The sequence below is a fragment of the Pollachius pollachius genome, assembly GCF_949987615.1.
Source record: "Pollachius pollachius genome assembly, chromosome: 10".
Lineage (NCBI taxonomy): Eukaryota > Metazoa > Chordata > Actinopteri > Gadiformes > Gadidae > Pollachius > Pollachius pollachius.
In genome coordinates this window covers 5,876,514-5,894,540 of record NC_136943.1, presented here as the reverse complement: position 1 = coordinate 5,894,540, position 18,027 = coordinate 5,876,514, and the positions used below count along the sequence as shown (strand labels likewise).

Here is an 18,027-nt window from a genome sequence, read left to right as displayed (position 1 = left end):
GTGATCCTTTTGCTGATGATGCTTCTGGAAGGTGAGTCAGCCGTGCATATGGAAAAGCATTGGAACGAGTTAATCCCGTTGTCCCGTGCATTGCATTATTTTAAACGGCTTTACACACTCAGTAATGGGCAAGGGCTCTGTAAGATTGATTTATGCTTGAACACGCATAGCCAGAGTCTTCCCATTTCAATCAGCAAAAAAATCAACAAACAAAACAAAATCGGAAAGATCATTCCTAAAAAGATGATGCATTACTGTTGACAAAGGGTTTTAATTTTACCTTCTGTTACCTGGGAGCCTTCTGTAATCACTTAACCAATCATGAAGACCCCCCCCCCCCCCCCCTCCCAGGTGCAGTCTATCAGATGCTAGATAAAGAGAGATTCAGGGGAGATAAAATAATCGGGTAAGAAAATAAAAATCTCAATCTGAGGATGTCAAAGTCCATATCAGTAGAGGTTCTCTCCTGAATAATTAACATTATATATAATGAAATATATCATATGTTTTGTTGATTACAAGTGTGTGAATTGTGTGATTGCAGAACCCATTATGAAATGTCTTCCGGAATCCTCATCTTTTTATGACAACCTCCTTAATCTTTGCATGAGGAAAGATCTCATGATAAATTAGGCATAAGCAGAATTCATTGGTTAAATAATTATTACGTTTGGAGCCATGAACTAAAGGAGATATTTAATTATCTGAAAGTTGAGTCTTACTAAGAACTCTCTAAGAATAAAGAAGTGTCAGAATAAAAAGGGTGAGTTCTGTGATTGTCCAAAAAAACCTAAAACACAATAGAAAGGTGATATCTTGCGTAAACATAAAATACTCCCACGTTTTCATGCCTGAATGGTGTGCATGCTCAGGCACTGATGGTCTGATACGATACATTATACTGTACTGTGGCATATGATATTCCCCCAGCGCTACGCTCAACGAAGGAAAAACTCACAAGCCGTTGCCATAAAAACCTTAATACTATAGGAATAAACAACAGACGACGGCAGGAATATCCTTCAACAAATCACATCTCAAAACACGGGGTTCAATATCACAGGAGATTGTGTATCACCAGCTCTGTATTCTCCAGTGGCCGATTCTGCCCAGGGACGCTACGCCCAGAAGCTTCTGGGCGACTTGATGGAGGACTACTCCAACGCTCTACGGCCTGTGGAGGACACGGACAAGGCGCTCAACGTGACCCTGCAGATCACCCTCTCGCAGATCAAAGACATGGTGCGTGTCACGGTCACACTTGGACGCCTCCAGAGGGGAGACGTTAAACCTCGTATCTCAGCAGCTACATGTCCTCCAGAGCAGACACGGTGTCGTGATTCTGTCCCCAGCGCCCGATTTAACATTCCATCCACCGGAGTTAATGCCTACGATTTATATTAGTCCAATAAATACTCAAGGATCTCATCACATCTCTGCTATGTTTTATTCCTTTCATCATTATCTGTCTTGGGAATCTGACAGAGTGCCCGTGAGTAATCTAAATGGTTGAGTTAGTATAACTCAGCCAACGATAACTGAGCAATTAGATGACTGCTTTTCAGTGGCATTGTATGACGATCATGGTATATCCTCATATTGAAATTTTATGCAAGAGTATATCTAAATGTGTCACATAATGACACATTTTCTTTTGACAAAAATTTAATTTAAAAAAAATTAAAAATAAAACATCGTAAATTATCATACCAAACATGACTCGACTCGAGTCATTATCGATTTTGATAATCTGATTACATCAACATCAACAGGCTGCCTGGGCCACCAGCAGCCAGGCCAAAGCTTTTATAGCCAACAACACATTTAATCAAACAAGTGATCAATCAAGATGGGAGGACTACATTACAGTGATCACTCACAGGGCTTATGTCACCCTACTGTATGTGAATCCACCCATTTCATCAGCCTACGGTTACATAGACAGCTCCTGTTGCTGTTCAGGTTGGGAGGTGCGTCTGGACCCGTTCATCACTGCTGCCGTCTGTGGATTCCCATGTGAAAAGCTGCACGTTTGTAGTACTTTGTAGTTGTGGCTATAACGTAATCTATAAACTGTGTATGAGAGTCAAAATGTTATGTTTTATGAGTGTGTGAAGGTTTGTATGTTTGCGTGCGTGTATATGCGTGGTTACCTTAATGGGGTTACTCTCTCCTTGGTTCAGTACCTGGGTGGAGTCGAGCTTCTCAATCTGTATTTCAGAAGATCAGAGGAATACACTTTAGACGGGCATGTGTGAAATAGAGTAACGATGAATAAGGACATCTAGCTGAGGGGGAGAGGGACTGAAGGGGCACTATGAGAGGGAGCAGGAGAGGTGTTCGTCCTATTGCTTTTCCTCTCTTCTTCAGGACGAGAGGAACCAGGTGCTCATTGCCTACCTGTGGATCAGGCTGACCTGGAACGATGCCTACCTCAAGTGGAACAAGGAGGACTACGACGGCCTGGAGGTGATCCGCATCCCCAGCAGCCTGGTCTGGAGGCCAGACCTGGTCCTCTATAACAAGTAGGTGGTCTGTGTCCCCAGTGTGGAGGCAAGACCTGGTCCTCTATAACAAGTAGTCCAAATACACACACTCATGTAAACACACACAACCTGGCTGTTTGTGTATAACTACAAGGTCTCGACAACTTTGATACCACTACTATTATTACCTTAATTATTTTCATACATTAATGGCATGTGTCTTGAAGGTTGATGCTTTTAACTTATTTTAATTAGACTCTTCCTAAGCTTCCCAGTTTAATTCCATGTATACTGTACAATATTGTGCTATTAAATAATAATTACTCCCGTTTCCCTGCTTTCCTACTAAGCCACTAAGCGTTTCTTGTGGGGTGTAGTGGAAGTGATTCCTAAATGTAAGCGTGGTATCTGATACCTCAGCGTTACCGTATGACCGTCCGAGTAGCGAGTGTCCTCATAGTGTGGTGGCGTCCCTCTCTCCTCCAGGGCTGATGACGACTTCTCGGGCCCGATGGACACCAACGTGGTGCTGCGCTACAACGGAGAGATCACCTGGGACGCCCCGGCCATCACCAAGAGCTCCTGCGTGGTGGACGTCTCCTACTTCCCCTTCGACAGCCAGGAGTGCAACCTCACCTTCGGGTCCTGGACCTACAACGGGAACCAGGTCAGAACCACGGCCAGAACCATGTCTAAACTCAGGTTAGTTTCTTCTTCTGTGTTTGGGGACAGGAAAGGTATGGGGGTTAGGGTGTTTGACTCCCAGCCAACAGGTTGAGCGTTTGATACCACAGTCCACAGTCTGACTGTACTGTAGACACCCTCGAGCCTCACAACCTGCTCATTATTGACATGAAGCAAAATATATATATACACAGTGGCTTAGGATGAAAGCTTCTCAAAGTAGTGGTTCCTTCTTCAATCTTTACTTCCCGACTATACCGGATATAACAAGCTCAAACCGCTCTGCCTTGACGAACGGGGAATAGTATGTTGAGCCAAGCGGGGCTTAAGGAGCGTGTGATGCAGACATCGTTATTGTGGAGAGATAAGAATCCCACGGGTCATTACTATTTAACGTGTACAACATTAACCCTTGTGTCATGGTCTAGCACCGTGGGCAAACCTGCTGCCTTGCTTCTCTGGTGACGTGGGTTTGATACCCCACGCAGATGCTATATGCTAGCAATTGGCAAGTTCTTCCCATGTCTGTAACATGTCATGTCTGACGGTCGTTAAGCAGGGGTTTTTTCGCAGGGTTTTGGGTCTGACGTCACACGTCAAACCTTTCTAAGGTTTCCTAACATCAGACCACACCGGCCCTCACACACACTCCGTCTGACCCCCCGGGGCGACAGGTGGACATCGCCATGGCGATGGACGGCGGCGACCTGTCGGACTTCGTGGAGAACGTGGAGTGGGAGTGCCACGGCATGCCGGCCCACAAGAACGTCATCATGTACGGCTGCTGCTCCGACCCCTACCCGGACATCACCTACACCGTGCTGCTGCAGAGACGCTCCTCCTTCTACATCTTCAACCTGCTGCTGCCCTGCTTCCTCATCTCCTTCCTGGCGCCGCTGGGCTTCTACCTGCCCGCCGACTCCGGGGAGAAGGTGTCCCTGGGCGTCACCGTGCTGCTGGCGCTCACCGTCTTCCAGCTCATGGTGGCCGAGAGCATGCCGCCCTCAGAGAGCGTGCCGCTCATTGGTACGAGGGTTGTCTGTCTGTCTGTCTGTCTGTCGGTCTGCCGGTCTGTCTGGGCGGCCATTTCATTGGCTGAGAGTTTTAAAAGAACATTGAAAAATCGGTTATCTTAGTCCTATGGCTTTCATTTGGTGTCAAGGTGTGTTTAGTGCTGTCTAACCTCTGTGCACAGACTCCACCAGACGAAAGGAACTGGTATAAAAAAATACCACAGGTTCAAAAGATTTGATACCAAGAAAGATTTCGGAAAAAACTGTCCGTGATAAACACATTCTTAGCATTCAAGCATTCTTCAAATATTCTAAGATCCATTCAGTATACAATACATGTTCCACCGCTGTGTCCATATTCTCCCTGTGCCCACCAGGAAAGTACTACATCGCCACCATGACCATGATCACCGCGTCCACGGCACTCACCATCTTCATCATGAACATCCACTTCTGCAGCGCTGAGGCCAAGCCCGTCCCCCAGTGGGCCAAAGTCCTCATCATTGACTACATGTCCAAGATCTTCTTCGTCTACGAGGTCGGCGAGAACTGCACCTCCTCGCCCACCTCCTCCTCCCACCTCCAGCTCGACGATCACAGCCCGGGCCCCGACCCCGCCCGGGCGGGCCGCGGGGCTCCCAAGGAGCTCAAGCACCTCCGGCCCCCCAGACCCCAGACGCCCAGGGCCCAACACCTCCCCCGGGGGAAGCCCCAGCACCACATCCCCCGTGAGGAGAGGGACCCCCTGTCCTGCTACGAGGACCCCGGCCGCAAGCTCTGCTGCGCGGACGAGCAGAAGCCCCCCTGCTGCCCCGAGGACCAGAAGCCCCTCCCTTCCCTGCTCCTGGGCCCCGCCATTACCTTTGGCCCCTGCGTGTTCTGTAGCCATGGCGACGGCATCCCGGGGGTGGAGCCCAAACTGGTGCGCAACGTGGAGTACATCGCCAACTGCTTCCGCGAGCAGCGGGCCACGTGCGCCAAGGGGGCCGAGTGGAAGAAGGTGGCCAAGGTCATGGACCGCTTCTTCATGTGGATCTTCTTCGCCATGGTCTTCCTCATGAGCATCCTCATTATGGGCAGGGCGCCGTGACCCGACCACGCAGCAAGCGGTCGATTTCCCCCGCAACCAGCCCCGCTGGCTTGCGTCGGTCTCAACGAGGGACGCTGACTTGGAGCGCTTCCAAAAGATGATGTCATTCCCCCTGGGGGTTTTACGCATCGATATCGTTGTCGTTACTTATCTGGGTCTTTTATTTCGCCAACAGATTCAGTAGGGCAGCTTAAACTTGATATGTCATAGTCATATATTCCTCCTAATAATGTCTTTGTTTAATAAGCTACAAAAACTATTGATTAATGGTTTTAGTCACCCCAAAGAAAATGTGTTAATGAAAATGTTACCACCGCGCACATTGTAGCTCTAACTTTTATGCACAATGCACATCCACCATTCATTCAACTACGTCTTAATGTATTTCAACTGGTGTTTACATACTTTTACAGCTCAACCAATAAGGATAATGTTTTTGAATATAAAACATGTCAAAACACAGACTAATCATCTTCCTGTCCAGACTTCATGTGGTTAGCAGCTAACAGATGAGCCATGTTACTGTAGGGAGAGGGACGGGGCTGTAAGCCAACACGGGTCATTAATAATAGAGCACGACCCGCCACCCCAAAAGCCTACTGTAGGTCTACCTCACCTACAGCGAGGGAGCATAAAGTACAAGTGGAAGGATGTACTGGGGTACAGGATGCAATGCACCTGTTCTCAACAATATTACAGCGTAGCCTAATAAGCGTCATGTGAAATGTTAACGTTTTAAAAGGGGGTTTAACGTTATCTACAAAATGTTTTCATCTCCCCCCCTAGTCTATCTAGTAATGGTGAGGAAGTTCTGTCAAATTGCTGGGTCAACGGCTAGTTAATCATTTCCAACGAGACCAGGTAATGGTTAAGCAATTGCCCAATGACATGCAATACAGTAAATACCAGGACCCCATTACAGTAACGTGATGTCACCAGCAGAGGGCAATGCTCTCCCATCAGCCAGGACTACCTTCTTGCACATGCGCAGTTTTCATTCTTAATTTTTTTTTCTACACAACACAACCAATAGTATAACCGTTAACTGAACAAGTGTAGGTCAGGAGAAGATCACGTCAAAATAGATCGGGAGCGGGATTTTATTACCACTTTTGAGGGCCCGCACACCTACAGATTGAGGCGAGGACATCATGACGACTTTGTCTAATTATGCGGAGCTATATGGCCTATTTTAATGTAGACCCTATTTGATATTTATATGGGCTAATTACCAATATATGTAGCACATTTATTTCTTTATTTCTTGAGTTAACTTAAACCTACCTGGAGTTTTTTTTACTGCCAAACCGCTGATGCACTTGGAAAACAGTCACAATATTCTGATGCAGTCGACATTTTGTCTGAACCGAGCAGCTTTGAACACTTGCAATCAGGGCACCCAGCTGCACGGCTCCGCTTCATTAACGACCACCGCCGCTCCAATCACAGAGCAAGCAAAGCGCGCGGGAAGCATGTCATTAGCACAGGTGGATAGACACACAAAAAAACAAATACACGTAAAAAACGCTTGATCTACTTTAGCGTGTCATATCACAGCTAGTGACTTGCGTGTGTGTGTGTGTGTGTGTGTGTGTGTGTGGCTGCGTGCGTGAGTGCGTGCGTGTGGCTGATTTGTGACATGTATGGAGCCTAAGGAGCCCAGGATGACGACAATTGTGCCTCAACTTGTATTCAATGTTTTATGAGGAGCAGCTCACAGGATGTGATCCGACCGAGTCAGCAAGAACACTCCGTTGACTAGAGGACTACTAAGTGGGCTGGCAGGGCATAAAACGTCTCTTTACAAACGTTGAGGCAATGACGTGACCATGAAAACCACTTGTAAACGTGACAGGTACATGCCTGCATTGCCCCCCACAGTGAGGGGGTGTGTCCGTTGGCTGCGATAGGCTGGCACGGTCAATACAAGTTGGGCTTTAAGGGAAGGGTCACTGAATGATAATCACTTTTATTCTGATGACACGTCTGATGGGAGTGTTCTCGGATGTCGATGCCCCCCACAGAGGGAGCACGAAGACTCCCTGAATGGAAAATGAATCATTTGCATCAATAGAATGCATGTCTGTGTGTGCGTGTGTGTGTGTGTGTGTGCGTGCGTGCGCGCGCGGGTGCGTGAACGTCTTTTTGTGTGTGTGTGTGTGTGTGTGTGTGTGTGTGTGTGTGTGTGTGTGCATAAAATAAGGCACCCACAAACATCGTGTGTTACCTCTATGCAATAGTCTCAGGCCCCATCGCAGACCACATTGTAACATTAATAATGATGATGAAAATAAATCATGCTTCAGTTCAGATACAAATAAAGATCAACGATCTGGATGGAACTGACAGGACTTTTTATTTTTTTTATTGTCCCCCAACGAGTAAAAACAATTGCGTTTGGCTCTATGGTAGAACTCGCTGTCAACGCGGCTGTAAGTGTTGCGAATGCATTGCTGAACCCAGCAACTTACCACAGCTCGACGCTGTGTCAACAGGACCAGGGACTCGCCCGGAGGACCGCGGATTCACCCGGTCGCCATGGTGACCAAGGGGTGCTGGGGCCGAGGAGATCCGCGTTCCTGAGGAAGTTCGCGTTCAGTCCGAAACAAGGTTTCAACAAAACAAAACAAAAAAGTCTAATGTTGTTAATTATTGACCGATTATTTTGTGACGGCTGGGGTGAAAGTAGTAGCCAGGAAGGCTGTACGTTCGCCACATCATTGGATGCGTCGATCGTTTTCGACCCGTTGGTCCGAGAGGGTTTAGAAGAGATGTTTTACGATTGAAAGTTGAGTAAAAACTCGGGGAGAGTAACGTTAGGATACTGTGATCGTTAACGGAGAAACGTGGGTAATGGATAACGAACCTCGATTGATAGTATGAGGGCTTCTGGATACGTCATCACACTTTTGGGAAGGAAAACCAGAAACTCACAAGGTAATGTACCGTTTATTTTGATTTTAATGTTCAACAAGTGTGAACTACTCAGTAGAAAGTGATTAATTAGAAATACTACTTTTGATCACAAACAGACAGAGACGAACAGAGACACACACACACGCACACACACGCGAACCGCGCACACACAATGTGTGCACTGCGTATAGTATTATCTCTTGATATTATTCAAATTCTTAATTTGACAAGAACCATATTCTGATTAATCACATTTTTATAACCATTAGATGTGGTAGACATACAAATAGATCTGTTTGCTGAACTTAACATAAAAAAAATCCTCTTTTCAAACATTTGGCGTACACTTTTGTTGTTAAGGATTCTCAGAGGTGTTCATCTCGAGCTGTCCAGAGGAGGCACACACAGCGGTGACATCATGGTGAGGCATAACCCCAGACGGCCAAAGACAAATGCTGGCACCCAGATGCCTGCTCTCAAGCCATTATCTCTGATGGACGACTCCGCCGCCAAGCAGAGCCCTCCTCCTCATGCGGAGCTCTTCGCAGCCCCTGCTAGCGGCCAGCCGGGGTTCCCTGACCGTGTGTACCTGTTGGCAGCCGCCATCTTCCAGAACAATCACCAGCAGAAGCCTGCGTCTCACCGGCTGGTCAATTATGGCAAGCAAGGAGGCTCTGCCCTACCCAAGGTCAAGGAGGGGGGGACGGACTTGGCAGCCTACGAGTTGGCCTTCAACACACTGAAATGTAAGAGTCCTTCGATCCTTCCTTGCGCCCTTCCTCCCTCCCTTCCTTTCTTCTTTCCTTGTTCCCTTCCTTCTTTCCCTCCTTCTCTCCTTCCTTTCTTCCGCAGCACCTTGCTCCATTCCTACCTACATAGTTCCCTATCTTCCTTCCTTGTTCCCTTCCTTCCTTCCTTCCTTCCTTCCTCTGTACATTGCTCCCTCCCTACCTACATAGTTCCCTATCTTCCTTCCTTGTTCACTTCCTTCCTTCCTTCCTTCCTCTGTACATTGCTCCCTCCCTACCTACATAGTTCCCTATATTCCTTCCTTGTTCCCTTCCTTCCCTCCTTCCTCTGTACCTTGCTCCCTTCCTACCTACATAGTTCCCTATCTTCCTTCCTTGTTTCCCTTCTTCCTTCTTCCCTACCTTGCTTCCTTCTGTCCTCCCTGGCCATCTCCCTACCACCTACACAGCAAACCTATTTGAGAACCAAAGGAAAAAGTCCCCGTTGGCCCAGGCCAACCAAGGTAACATCGGTTAGTATCTGAACAAATGGCCAAGGTGAAGTGAATTGGCAAATGGAATTGGATGGAGATAAATTGATAAGGGCCGAGGGGCGGAAACGAATAGACCAAAACGAATAATTAAATTGCAGAGGGGAGTTGTGTATATTGCAGCAAATCTATTTTTCCCCATAATCAGTTAATCAGTTATGTGGAGAAGTGGTGGGTGAGTGGAGAGGAGAGAGAGAGAGGCAGGATGGGGGGAGGGGGGGGCTTTATGAAGTCGAACACAGTCGGGACGGGGGTTCGTTATGAGCATCAGGGAGCTATCGTCTGGATGGAATCGATTCCTCCTCGTTCTCCACGCATGAGGGGTTTGAATGCGTTCCAGACCGCTGTCATTACTAATCTTGCTCTGCCATACTTCCATACCCTCCTCTCTCCCCCACCCACCGCCCACCTCCACCCAAAGCTCCACCGTCCACCTCTCACCGCTCCTTATAGGTGAGGGGCTGTCTTTATTTAGAGAAAAGCTGTTGGTTTAAGTTGTACTTAACCAGCTATACACTTGGAATGAGAGGCAAATAAGGAAATGTGTTGTTTTCATCAAACACAATTTGGTTTGACCAGTGTGAACCCCATTGATGATTTCAGTTGATTTCATCACAGAAAAAAGACAAAGGTTATTATGGCTGGTTTCTCCAAATTTGAAACCCTTCCTATAAAGGTGTTACATTTGTGCAAAATTTGAAATCATTAATTTTAGTGTCATTTTTTCGAAATGCCAGAGCCATTCATCAGCTTCTGAATGAAATGCTGAGGATAACTTTTAGGTAGGAAGGATGGGAGAGGACTTTTTTTGGGTTCTTTTGTTTCAAAATCTGGCTTCTCTTTCTGCTCTCTCTCTCTCATTATAACTCAAATCTAGCCTACAGACCCTTTACATGCCTTTTGTTTTTTGTTTCAATTTCACCCTCATTATGGGTTAGGGCCCAAGACAAGACTAGTCTTGTCCGTGTGTGTGTGTGTATCTGTGCATGTGTGTTTTTGTGTGTGTGTCCTTCTGTGTGCGTGTATGTGTGTGTGTGTGCGTGTGTGTGTGTGGGGGGGGTATCAGTGCCACCTCATTACACCTGCCCCACTATGTCAATATCGGCGTCCACCTGAACGTCTCGTGGGTAATGAGCTCATTTGGCTCGCGACGGCCGGACGGATAATGGGATGGAGACGATAAGGCTAATGAAGGAGTAGATTGGCGGGGAGTTGGAAGAGCTTGGATCGGGGTAGAGCTTATTAGATACTGAATAGCTGATACGATCGCAGCAACACTTTCTTTTGTAACCAAAAGCGGTCTTCAACATTTTAATTGGAAAACCTGTGTTCAACATTACTGGGGGACAAAAGGTACCAATTACCAGAAGATGACTAACCCTAAGTCTGGTGTATTCATCGTTCTGTCGGCGTCTGAGTTTGAGTGTGGCTTTCTTTGTGTGTGTCTATGTATATTTTTTTCATTGTCTGTGTTTGTGTTTCTGTGTGTATATGTCTGTTTATGTATGAGAAATTTTGTTTGTGTCTGTTATTTTCAACGTGTGTGTGTGTGTGTGTGTGTGTGTGTGTGTGTGTGTGTGTGTGTGTGTGAGAGTTAAAAAATACCTGTCAGGAGTGTTTACTTCGGGTGTATATGTCGGTCTGTTAAAGTGTATTTATTTGAACATAATTACTTTGCACGGACTGATCGTCACATCATTTCTGTGTGTGAGTGTGTGTGTGTGAGTGTGTGTGGGGAGGGGCATGTGTGATGGATTCATGGGCACTTCCTGTGTCATGAAATTAGAAGCAGGGGTTCAGATGACAGAGGCCGTAAGTCAGGGAGTGTTAATCTCTCCTCCTTCCCTCCCTCCCCAGACCAACCTCAGGTGCACACACTGATTTAGAGACACATGAGCTTGCGTGTGGCCTGGCGCAAAACACACACAAAAACACACACACACAGACACACGCACACGCAGACACACACACACACACACACACAAACACACACACACACACACACATATACACATGATACCTGCACTGCCAAATGGAAGACCGATCCAAAATTGAGCTAAGGTCAGGTCTTAACCTCGAGCAGAAATGCCTCAACGGCAGAAAACTTGCAAAGGAAAACGGCAATGAGCCCCTGTGTTATTGATCTTGTGATTATAACTCTTATCAGCTCTAAACAACAGAAAGCCAACAGTAAGCTTTGCGGGGGGGGTCGAGGGCACCCGGCTGCCCTGTCGCCGGCACATGCGATCGATGCTGAAATACGCTGCCCTGATCAATAGTCTGCCTCAGATAAAACGTCACTTTAGATAAGCATTGTGCGGTTGAGGGTCGATCAATTTCTACATATTCAGATTTACAGATAGAAACCTCCTTTTCCCGCTGTTCTTTCTATTATATTATATATTCTTTCTTCTGGGGGATTAAGACCCCTCAAGTCTTGGACCCCCCCCCCCAGTCCTCATGAAAGCCGAGCCTCCAGTCTACCTCCCCGTGCCATCGCTTGCTCACTAATTACCACCTTGATCACTTCTCCAGCGGCTAATTGCGCAGTCACGGCCGCTCGAATGGCAGCCGCCTCCCTGCAGCCATAGAGGCATGAGTGGAATCTGGGAGAAGGCAAGACACACAAAAAGCCTTGTGGCTAACTATGTGAGCTCTCTCCCCCCTCCACCCCAGGCTGCCTTCTCTCCTCCCTCCTATTCGCTCTGCGCTCCCATTGCTGTTTTTACGGCTCAATGTTTGCAAGAGCGGCACCAGACGGCCGGGGAACCTTGACGGATGGATGGATGGATGGATGGATGGAAGGACAGACGGACGGACGGTTGGGGAGGTGGTGGTGGTGGCTGGGGTTGGAGCTAGAGTCAGCCTGCCGCAGGGGACAGATGAACAAACGCGCCCTGGATCTGTCCTTGAGGCTAGTCTCTGGACGCGCTTCAGCAAATACACCTGAAGCCCAATGGGAGTATTACGTATAGGTGAACATAACAAGATATATGGTCACCACGGTGTCCAAGGCTACTGGACTGAATGGTCGCAGGCACATCTCTGCCTCCTTCTGTGTCTTCTGGTCCGTGATCTGCAGTCCGCAGACCACTTGGCAGAGCAGGGTTTGATCGAGGCCAAGGGCAGCCAGCATTCAGCCCCCAGCCCCTAAATGGTAGATTTATTTAACTGCAGTCATTCATCACTCACCGCTCATTGTGTGTGAACGAGACAATGGCCACAGAGCCGCTGAAATGGCCTTCGCATTACCCAGTCCCTGGTGAGAATGGGCGCTTCCCCCTGGCTTGGAGCACAATCAGTCCTGAACCCTTTGTAGGATGTCTTGGATATTTGCCGCATTTAGGAGAACGTGTTATTAAGACTAAAAAGCAATCGAGGAACGTTGAGTTCTTGGGCTCTTTAGTGTAATCTGCTCTATTGGCTGTTCCCTTGTTCTCTGTGGTTGATGTATGTGTGGGGAGGACCACATTACCTCTAGAGGCTCCTATAGGCTGACCCACTCTAGTTATTTTTTTGCTTGACTGTGGGCAGCAAGTGTTTCTTTCCCTGGGGCTTAACTGACCTCAAACCAGTAATACCATCAGTGCAACCTATTGACCAATGCCTGTTACAAATGACAGCTTGTGTGTGTGTCTGGCAGTGTGCATGCATGCATTTTGCTGGGTTTATGAGTGTGTGTGTGTGTGTGTGTGTGTGTGTGTGTGTGTGTGTGTGTGTGTGTGTCTGTGAGGGTTTATGGACGTATCTTTCTGCGATTATGAGTGTGTGTGTGTGTGTGTGTGTGTGTGTGTGTGTGTGTCTGTTTGTGTGTGAGTGCATACATCTTGCTCGGTTTATGAGTGTGTGTCTGGGTGTGCGCGAGTATACGTTTGTGTTGTAGGCCATTTAACATGATTTGCGATGTTATGACGGCTGAGCAGTTGTGACTGTTGCCATGGTGCTACACAAAAAAGGGTACTTTCACAGAGACACACACACGCAGACAAACACACACACACACGCACACGCTTAAACAAAGACACTTTTGAATCTTCTCTGTGTTTCAGTATTAAAGGAAGACATTTGTGGGCTTTAGGAAGCTTTCCTGTGTGTGTGTGTGTGTGTGTGTGTGTGTGTGTGATTGTGTCTGTCTGCAGGTAGAATGGAATAGTATGCTTATATAGCTCCACCATCAAATGTTTGATAAAGGACGTGAGCCATCAAACCATGTTGATTCATACACCATTTAAACTATCCATACTCTAATCCAGTCCTTTGTCCACACATTTCTCCATTTTATACACATTTGTGGCAAAGTGACACAGTGATAGCCACTGGTAGCTGGGTTAATGTGTTTTATTCAATAAGCACGTCTTCTACACACACACGTCGGCCAATTGTGTTTGACTGATTCCACAGTGTGCGTGGGCATCTGTCCCGAACGCTGACTGTCGGTCCACACGCACAAACACAATCTGAGAATGAAATTAGGCAAGTTATTACTGAGTCTCGGTTCACCCTGTCAGACAACAAATGGTTCTTTAATCACTGGAAATTACACCCCATTCACCATGTAATTGAATTAGCTTCCTCTTGACACTAAAGCACTGTGATCTTGTGTTTTTTTTGCTGCCTCGGGGAAACTCGCTTCAATTGTCGATGCCTCCTTCTCCCTTTTTCGACGTATGGATTTGTCCTTCAAATCATTTGCATTGCCAGTTTGTCAATGTCATTTATTTTGTACTCCCCATGTCAGGTGCTCTAATTGTGCTGTATATCTTCCAGTCTGTCTGTATGTTAATGCGCTGGTCCAATGGGTATTCCAATAATCAAAGACTCCATGTCTTCTCTCGCACAGATCAAGAACTACTGGAGGACATCTTGATTGACAGCTGCTTTTACCTGGCTCAACCGATGGTGAGTGAGAACCTCAAGTGGGTTCCTGGTTTTGAGCTAAATCATTAGGGTTTAAAAAATGAACACACACAAGACAGGAACACCCAGGTGGAACAAACCAAAATCACCATTTCACCGCAGTCAGCATCAAATTGAAGTTGCAGTGCAAAATGAGGTCCTATGAAAACAGTAGTTTGACAAATCTTGACAATCAAATCCAGTCAAGGCAGCCTAAAACTGAAAGCTTAAAATATCCCGTTCCGTTGCCTACGTTGTGGGGAAAAGCCGTGTGTACTCAACACGGCTTTTCCCCAACTGCCATACTCCCGACTCAATGACAGGAACCGCTGCTTCTCGTCCTCCCCCCTCTGATCAGTTACAGCTCAGTTTCTGTATCACAGCCTCCTTGCATCACTCACAGAGCACCGCTAGTCCTTCACATCCTCCTCCACAATCAAAGGAGGCATACATCAAAAATCAAGAAACCGTCGTTTTTGTTCTTTTTTTTCGCCACTTTCTCTAACACATAGGCCCATTATTTAGCAAGCAAAATGGCGTAACAACTCTGCCGAGGGGGGCAACGGTTTTGATTCAGGCTCTGGGCGTGCTTAGTGGCCTTCTCCAACACGCTCGTCTGGGTTCTGGGTTGAATGCTGAGGCTAACAGCTGTGTATTTAGCCACAGCAGGTTCCTGGACTGCAGAACATTACGGGGTACGTATGGTCAGACTCAACTGTACATTCTCCCCCTCGAGTACCTTTGTCATTGCTTCGGGATTTAAATGAGCGCAGTTCAAGGCGATCAAGACTGATTGGCTATGATGAAAGGCAGATCTACTTTAGGCACATCATTGTGCACATCGTTGTGGGTCGAAGAGGCACCAGAGGGAAGCGTATCGGACGTGAATCTCTGCACCCAAGATGTACGGGGGCTGATGTCGCCCCCTACATTATACCGATGACCTCATTATGAAGATCCCCAGAAGTCATGGAGCTCCTTACATCGGTAGGATCACTGGACACAGAGCCTTCATGCAAGCACAACCACTGTGCAAGAAGCAGGTCTATATATCAGTCTTTTAGTGTTGTGTAGCTCACGTTTCACCGTTTCACCTCCAAACACACATCAGTGACAGCTGATAGACAGACGGGGAGATAGGTAGCCTGCTCCTGGGAGGCAGGCACCCCCTCCGCTCCTCGCACTGTGAGTACCGTGTCGGACGGCGGGGCGATGCCGCCGGAGTCTTGCTCGTCGTCAAGGTTACATGAACCCGGCAACCCCGCGGGTAAATGTCCGGTGTAATGTTGATGGATTGTAGTTTAAAGGTATGGCGATTACATGGTAATTCATGCATGGATCCAGACACAGTGGCACTGGAAAGGACACAGCTCCCCTGCAATGGGGCGGGGCCCCATTAGCAGGTGCCCTAAACGATGTTTGCTTAATTGATCAGCGCCTCAGTGGAGCACAGCAGAGTCACTGAGAGCCCCGTGTCACGCGATCTACACACAGCCCACCCACACACAGATGAAGACATGTCCCGCACATTTGCAGATGTTTTTTTGCCCATGCATTTACCTTCCTGGCACACTTGAAGGGAGTAATATTAGGCAAGCTATTGGGCATTCCTGAACATTCAGGTCACACGCGCACACACGCACACACACACACACACACACACACACACACACACACACACACACACACACACACACACACACCTACACCTACACACACACACTCACAAACACACACAAACACACAGGTACAGCCATTCACACATACACGTACACATACACACACACTCACACAAACACCCCCACACACAGTAGCCCTGGTGAATTACAGCCCGGGGTGAAATGAATGGCCCTCCCTATGTGGAGGTGGCAGGTCGTTACTCTGCATCCCTCTGGCGAGACAATAAAGCCCACAGACGCAATGAGGCCCTCTGAGGAACTCACTCTCACCCCATTTTACACCGCTGGCATCTATAAAGTTCAACCTTGATAGAGAGAGAGACAGAGGGGAGAGAGAGAGAGGTTGAGTGAGGGAGAGAGGGAGAGGGAGGGAGAGAGAAAGAGGATGAGAGAGTGAGTGGGGAGAAAGGGTGGGAGAGAGACAGAGGGACAGAGAGCTAGAGAGAGAGAGAGAGAGAAAGAGAGAGGGAAAAGGTAGAGAGAGCTGATTAGTAGTAAATAGGGGGGGGGGGGGGGGGCAAGGTCTAGATGGACCTGCTGTGTGGAAAACCGCCTGCAGCGCATGTGATCGCATCCGAGGGAGGAATTGAAGCACAAATCCTGCAAAGGACAGAAATAGCATGACTTCCAATATGCAATCTAGGGGGAAGGGGGGTTGATTAGGTCCACTGACACATCCACCAATGAAACAGGCCCCCGGGGACACAGTGGAGTAAGCCCTGCTGAAATTAGTTTCAAGAAGTCAAGAGAAAGTTGAAATTCGCTTCTGACGTGACGAAGTCTTCCTCCCCGGACCACGCGTGCCTTTGTGTTGGGGGGGCCTGCCCCCCTCACTGTGCCACCTGTCAGGGCAGCTGTATGTTGTCATGTCTGCCAGGTCCCTGATGTCAGAGAGCTTCTTCTATAGGTGACGCATGTTCAGCTCTTCGCCCCCGCCGCGGGACCTTGTTGCTGGGCAACGCAATAACAAAGAACCCCCCCCCCCCGCACGCTCGCCTCATTCCAAGGCTGGGCCTGGACCAATCATAGAGGGCGGGATGGGTCGAGGGAACGACACTGCAGGGAGAGGTTGGCCCAGCCTTAATATCCCTCCGATCGACCTTTCCAAATTGTTAAAAAAAGCTGAATTAAAAAGCCCCTGGAATGCATAATGAGCAGCGGCTAATTCCTCGGTGCGATGGCGCAGCGTAGCCTGCTGCGGCTAGCTCCGCGGCCCATTAGCTCCACCATTGAGGCCACGGCAATCTGTTGCTCTGCAACACCATCTGCTGCTAATACCATGCTAACACCCTGGGGAGAGAGAGAGAGATAGCGAGAGAGAGAGAGAGAGAGAGAGAGAGAGAGGGAGGAATAGAAGGGGGAGAGAGAGGAAGAGCGAGAGAGGGAGAGAGAGGAAGAGAGATGAAGAGAGAGGGAGAGAGTGGGAGAGTCAGAGAGAGAGAGAGCGGGAGAGGGAGAGAGAGAGAGGAAGCGAGAAAGAGGGGAGAAAGAGAAAGAGAAGGAGAGAAAGAGAGACAGAGAGAGTGAAAGAGAGCAAGCGAGAGAGAGAGAGAGAGAGAGAGAGAGAGAGAGGGAGAAGGAGAAAGAGAGAGAAAGAGAGAGGGGGAATTAAGGGGCTCTATGATAGGGAATATGGCGTCCTCCTGTGTTTAATTAAGAAGCAGTAACAAGGTCTTGGCAAGGCACGACGTTAGTGTGTTTTTACTTGCAGGTGTGCGCATAGTGTATGCGTGTGTGTGTGTGTGTGTGTCTGTGTGGTTGTGCATGTCTTTTTTCAACTGTGTCACACAGCACATTTCACAACTCAATCCAATCATAAACAAATGTTATCACAGCAACAAAAACAACAACAACAATGGTACGTCTTCCAATAGAATGTCCCACAGTGTAAAGACACAAATGCAAGCCCCTTCTCCGCAGAACCCGGTTCTCCAGTCATGATGGAGGATGGATGGACCTTCAGAGTCCACACCGAGGCCCCGTG

At 47.9% G+C, this 18,027-nt stretch overlaps 2 protein-coding genes across 2 annotated transcripts in view; both read left to right on the top strand.

Moving 5' to 3' along the window:
* The window catches only part of LOC307081687 (neuronal acetylcholine receptor subunit alpha-9-II-like), a gene marked incomplete at its 3' end in the record, with an annotated part of 46,649 nt that extends 41,376 nt beyond the window's left edge, over nt 1–5,273 (top strand). Inside the window, exons 2-6 of the mRNA XM_079744944.1 lie at nt 1,097–1,242; nt 2,371–2,525; nt 2,973–3,153; nt 3,845–4,196; nt 4,561–5,273. Of these exons, the coding sequence (XP_079601070.1) occupies nt 1,147–1,242; nt 2,371–2,525; nt 2,973–3,153; nt 3,845–4,196; nt 4,561–5,273 (1,497 nt within the window). The 5' untranslated portion in view covers nt 1,097–1,146. The remainder of the gene's footprint in view (nt 1–1,096; nt 1,243–2,370; nt 2,526–2,972; nt 3,154–3,844; nt 4,197–4,560) is intronic.
* A 3,334-nt stretch (nt 5,274–8,607) lies between these two features.
* LOC307081628 (putative methyltransferase NSUN7) overlaps nt 8,608–18,027 on the top strand; it is a gene marked incomplete at both ends in the record, with an annotated part of 26,429 nt that continues 17,009 nt past the window's right edge. The window contains 2 exons of the mRNA XM_079744879.1: nt 8,608–8,935; nt 14,309–14,367. Coding sequence (XP_079601005.1) covers nt 8,608–8,935; nt 14,309–14,367 — 387 coding nt within the window. The remainder of the gene's footprint in view (nt 8,936–14,308; nt 14,368–18,027) is intronic.